Source organism: Physcomitrium patens, chromosome 4 (genome assembly GCF_059467195.1).
Source record: "Physcomitrium patens ecotype Gransden chromosome 4, ASM5946719v1, whole genome shotgun sequence".
Taxonomy (NCBI): Eukaryota; Viridiplantae; Streptophyta; class Bryopsida; order Funariales; family Funariaceae; genus Physcomitrium; species Physcomitrium patens.
Window position 1 is genome coordinate 4138154 of NC_143413.1, and position 5106 is coordinate 4143259.

At 42.4% G+C, this 5106-nt stretch overlaps 1 protein-coding gene across 3 annotated transcripts; it reads right to left on the bottom strand.

Annotated features, from left to right (window-relative positions):
* Window positions 1-307: 307 nt before the first annotated feature.
* On the bottom strand, window positions 308-3146 carry LOC112281030 (uncharacterized). 3 transcript variants are annotated; one of them, XM_090249528.1, is made up of 5 exons: window positions 2993-3146; window positions 1963-2273; window positions 1579-1724; window positions 875-1206; window positions 308-578 (listed from the first exon to the last, which is right to left on the bottom strand). In XM_090249528.1, the coding sequence occupies exons 1-5, from the start codon at window positions 3012-3014 to the stop codon at window positions 508-510; spliced, it is 882 nt and encodes a 293-aa protein (XP_090105654.1). In that variant the 5' UTR covers window positions 3015-3146; the 3' UTR covers window positions 308-507. The 3 variants fall into 3 exon arrangements, with proteins under 3 accessions (XP_090105654.1, XP_024372929.1, XP_024372927.1); XM_024517161.3 differs by having other exon boundaries at window positions 2965-3109; XM_024517159.3 differs by having other exon boundaries at window positions 1963-2276; window positions 2965-3105.
* Between the last annotated feature and the right edge of the window lie 1960 nt (window positions 3147-5106).

A 5106-nucleotide genomic window follows, 5' to 3' on the forward strand; every position in this document is an offset into this window, starting at 1 on the left:
GGGAGATATGATCGATGTGTGCCTAATAGATGGATAAATCGATCTTATAGCTAGTATCCAATCACATGGATGACTGATCGGACACAAATACTTTGTCCAGTAAACTTCGGCGGTCGACTTCACAGCAGAAAATTTTGGGTTCTCCCCTACCTTGTACTTGAGTGATCCCCTTAGTTTCTGGAGAAATCAGAGGCAGACGTGGGAAGGTAGAAATCATCGCATCAAATGGAAAAAACTGGGACGATACTCGACTGGCACTTCCACCAAAGCTAGATCTCCCAGGATCATGATCATGTTGGAGCAAAAGTCTGACAAAACGCTTTCATTCCAAAAAGCTGTGCTGGTGAACTCTGCATATTATTTAGCTGTACATTTCTCATATGTATGTAAATATATATACTACTGTGTTCTTGAGAGAAACCAAAATGCGACTCACTAGCTAAGTCCTATTTCCTCACACAAAGCTGCACTAGGAGCTACACTGCGGGCTATAATCCAAGTCCAGGCTCAACTGTTCAATGACATCCACCAGTTATTCCTCACTTTTTGTTCGACATGCTGGAGCAATTTTGAAAGACCTGCATAGTTTGTCAGTGCAGGAGTTATTAGAAGGAAATAAATAAATAAATAAATACGAGATAACTTCGCGGAGAATTGGAAGGGGCCCGAATGACAAGTTTAGTTCATTATATCCTGCATTCGAATAGCTGATGGTTTATTGCTTTCAGTTTTAGTTTATTTATTATTTATTATTTTATTTTATTAATTTTCATAGTCTACATATCTAGGAATAGTCTAAAGCTCTCGCTGATGTACATGGTCACTCTTGTCTTTGCTCAACTTTGTCTCCAGCATGCAGAGCCTAAACACTTACTCGTAAACTTAGCATCCACGCAGGTGGAGCAGGTCCATTCTTTGGAAAGAACTGAAGCTGTGCTCTCTTGATCCTCTCTGTTGCTGATATCGCCGCTCACCATTCGCTTTACCTGAGGACTCCCGCATCCAGTTTCATGATCTGCAACAGCAGCAGCATCAAAAGGTTTTGAAGTATTGACACAGACGAAATCAGAAACATCGTTATTGTTGGAGCCAACCGATCGATCAGCTGGAAGATCATTGCAGCTAGTCTCCTGCAGCTTCATATAGGTAAACGCTTTCTCGTGGGCGAGGAGGAGTGTTTTCCTGAAATCCTTCAATCCCCGCATCCTACAATCCCACGCATTGATAAAGAGGTTAGAAACATTTTTCGAGGATTGAATTATGAATGCGGAAATTTGTCGAAGAATGTCTCATGTTCGAAAGAGGGCATGTACAGTTTTAATGTATATTCATACGAATCTGATTAACATTTTACAGGCATGAGCCACGTCTATTCTCATGCATGATCATATGCGTTACTTTCCCAGGTTCAAAATTCTGATAGGACGTCACAACATGAAAGGCAATATATGCTTATGATAGCCAAAATCGGTACGGAATGTTAGGAGCTAGTGCATTGTCTAGATTTCTAATATACTGTACTTGACTAAGTAATGCGACGAAACTTTTAAATGATGTGCTTGAAACATAGTAGCTTACGTGATTTCACCCCCAGGACAGCAGCTCACAGGCGAAAATAAGGCGTCTGGATCGATTGGTGTGTTGTGCATCTTTTGGGTGACGGCTCTCAATCCGCGAATCAGATATTCGTGCGGAACCGCGCAGTCATTTTTTGGGCCCTCCACCTACAATCAACAACATATGTTCACATTTCAGTAGACTGAAGTAGCAGCGCAGACTAATTCGGTGAGGCTTGATTTATATTTGAAAACATGGTCGGTACAACAGGCACCTGCAAGTTATCACCAGGCTATTATAAGACTAGCTGCTTGTTCCATCCACATAGATCTTAGGACATCGACCCAAGATTGATCCTACAGTGGGGAGTAAGACATTCTACAACCTAAACAGAAGGCCACTTACATGCATAGCAATGGCTGATGCCAGTTTGAAGGAACCATGGCAATTGAAACAGACGCCATCCTTGTGAAATGTGGATAAGTGAGCTTCGAGCTCCTCCTTGGTATTGAAATCGCTCTTCTTGCACGCATTGCAGTACAACCGATGCTTAGAGTTGTAATGTTTTCGCATATCTCTTTCTACCTCTACGGTGAAGGGTATGATTCCCTCGCAGTAGTTGCATTTGGCGTGGAAACTGAAATGTGGCATCACTTGAGGATCCACGTTGCAAATTTGAGGAGAATCGGACCAGAGCTTTACGGAATCGCCCATCGCTGCTGATTTGCCGTCTCCACAGGTAACAAAGAAATGACACTTTTGAGTTTCTTTATAAAGTGCTGATCGATCCAGGCTTACAAAAGAACAAACTTCGAGCCAGAGGATTCGCAGTATTGTACTGAAGTTTTGGGATAATAGGAAGTCCTACTTTTTCAGTCAGGATGATATTGATCCTTCAGTGCTTACACTAGGCTTTAAGCATTAAAACATCCAGATTTTCCTCATGAGAACACAAAAGACCCTATTTGTCGATAACTTGGATCAGATGCTTGGTTCGACATCACGAATCGGAACTGGAGTTACTACTCTGAGGTTAGGACGCATTACTATAATGACTTCAGCACTGCGTACTTCCAGGTCCCTGGCAGATCAAAAGCGGTGGACGGGGAGTTCGAATATCCTTGAAAAAATAGAGAGATTGCTATTCTAACTCTAACATACAAATGCAGAATGCAAGATATAATTCTCTGAAAGTTTCAACCTAGCAGAATTCGTCTTAGTGCAAGCAACCGGCTCGACGGTGAAACTAATGACTACTTTTAATGGTATCAACTGGAGAGCACAGAGAATTAGAAGTGAACGGCTCAGTTAGTCAGGAAACGTATGCACAACCACTATGAAGCGAGCGATTCAGCTAGTGGAGAAGCTAGTGCAGATAATTAGCAAGAGATATGTGTCATGGAGCACCTCAATCGGCAAGGACATCAGTACCCACCGCCGCGATCACTCTCCTTCATCCGCACACGTGCTGCAGCGCTGATAAATTAGTCACAATGAAGAACTCTGTTTGAGAGAGCTTTCGTATTATGTTGGCATGGCGAATATATATTCACGGGCTCATATGGTGATCTGTCATCTTAGTCATAATCTCTAGGCAGAGGCACACACCTCAAGTCCGAAGCGCGCGAAGACAGGCCATTTCTAGACACTTTAGGGGTAAATATGAAGTAGTGCTGTGATGGAACGGGCAATACTTCGCCGAATTTTTTGTTTCAGTAATGATGATGATGAAGATAATAACAACAAGTGACGAGTCATGCTGTAGGAAGATTCCGCGTCCTAGGCGTGGCGATCGATCATCAAGATTCTGCTGTCTTCGACCAAGCAGTATGATCTTACTTCCAGCCTTTCAGCATCTACAAAGCCTTTAAAAAGTAACCTAATTTTTATTCCTTCTGTCGGTCTTCTTGCGTACGATTGAAGCCCTAAAATTACTGCGCGCCGGAGTCGAATTCGACGCAATCCCCCAGTGTATAATACATGGTTCTTTAAAAACCTTCCTACCGTTTTCCTGCTGTACGAACCTGAACATTTTGGGTTGCGCATCTTCGGCCCAACTAGAGTTTCTTCAGCAGGTTGGGCAAGGTAGAAACCTGCCATTTGTCACACGGTAACTCACTCCTGCATACATGATTAAATAGTTATGTCACCGCTATATATGTGCGTCTGTATGTATATATATATATATATATATATATATATTATTTTGGGCACGTAAGGCATCATGAACATCTGCTCCACCGCCGACTCGATGTCACATGAATGTGAGGAGAGGGCAACAGAATCGATACCCAGCAGCGGTTCCACACTCTTGTTGCGTGATGTGCTCGAGTGTGAGCGACTTCGCACTTAATAAACGGCATGCACAGCAGATATGAAACCGGTTGACGAAGTCTTACGTAGATTTATTGGAACGAGAGAAGAGACAACCCAAGTGGAACATCTAGTCGTTTTAAGCAGTCAATCGTTACTTCAGGTTGTAACGAGAAAATCATTATGATATCATGTTTTAGGAACTTGTGCAAATTTGCATTAAAATTTAAAACTCGGTTAGTCTAAAGATTATTACATGCTGTAATCCCATTGAGTATTACTACTCGGAAATAGGAGTTTTGTTAAATTTTGAACAGTTTTACCGCTTTCTACTTTTTTAAGATACTGTTTAAACAGACAAAGAGAAGAAGTTTCAGGTGGAATATTGCGGTGCCTGCTTCAGACATGATCTAGAATGTCCGCTTTGCGTTCAATCTACTGTTATGTTATGGGACATGGAGATCCTAGAGGGAGTATTGATCCTAGAAGGAATAAGATCTTATTCCTTCTCGTGAGCGAAAGGTCGCGCCAAACTGAACTCCTGGGTTCCACTTCACTAAGTTCACTGTTGCTTTCGAAATGCTCTTGACCGGATTGGACTACAGAGCAGGCTATCCAGTAGCTCCTAGGTTCCTAGTTTCCACAGCTCGGACAACATCAAGGAATCCGAAGAGACCCTGACAAACCCAGAGGAGCAGGATTATAGGGAGGGAGAGGGGGAGAGAGAGCGGTACAGATGTCATAATCGTTGCCATTAAAGGTGATCACGTGCTTAGCCTGCAGGTTCTGCTTGACAGTTACCGCATGTGCAAGAACTTTTGAAATTCGGCGATGAAAAATGCTCTAGCCTCATATATAATTTCGTGTACTCGGAATAATGCGCTAATGGTGGTTGAAGCTTCGACGCTTTGGTATATTCTCGGGATAACGGCACGTCTTGTGCAAGAAATCTACATTGATCCACCAATTAAGTCAACTTTCTAATTCTGATGGATGCTCGTAACTCGGGATTTTCTAACCCGAAATGAAAACCATTTGTAGTAGTGGCGATTTTGTGGAACTGCGGTGACCAGCAAAGAAGATCCTACTCGACGTCATGGTTAACGATTCTTCGAACGACATGGAACGTCATGGAAACATACTCAGCAATTGAACAAGGCTGAAACGCAGTTACGGTAAAATTAGAAAAGAAGAAGAAGAAGAAGAAGAACGAATTCCATTAGATATACAACACCG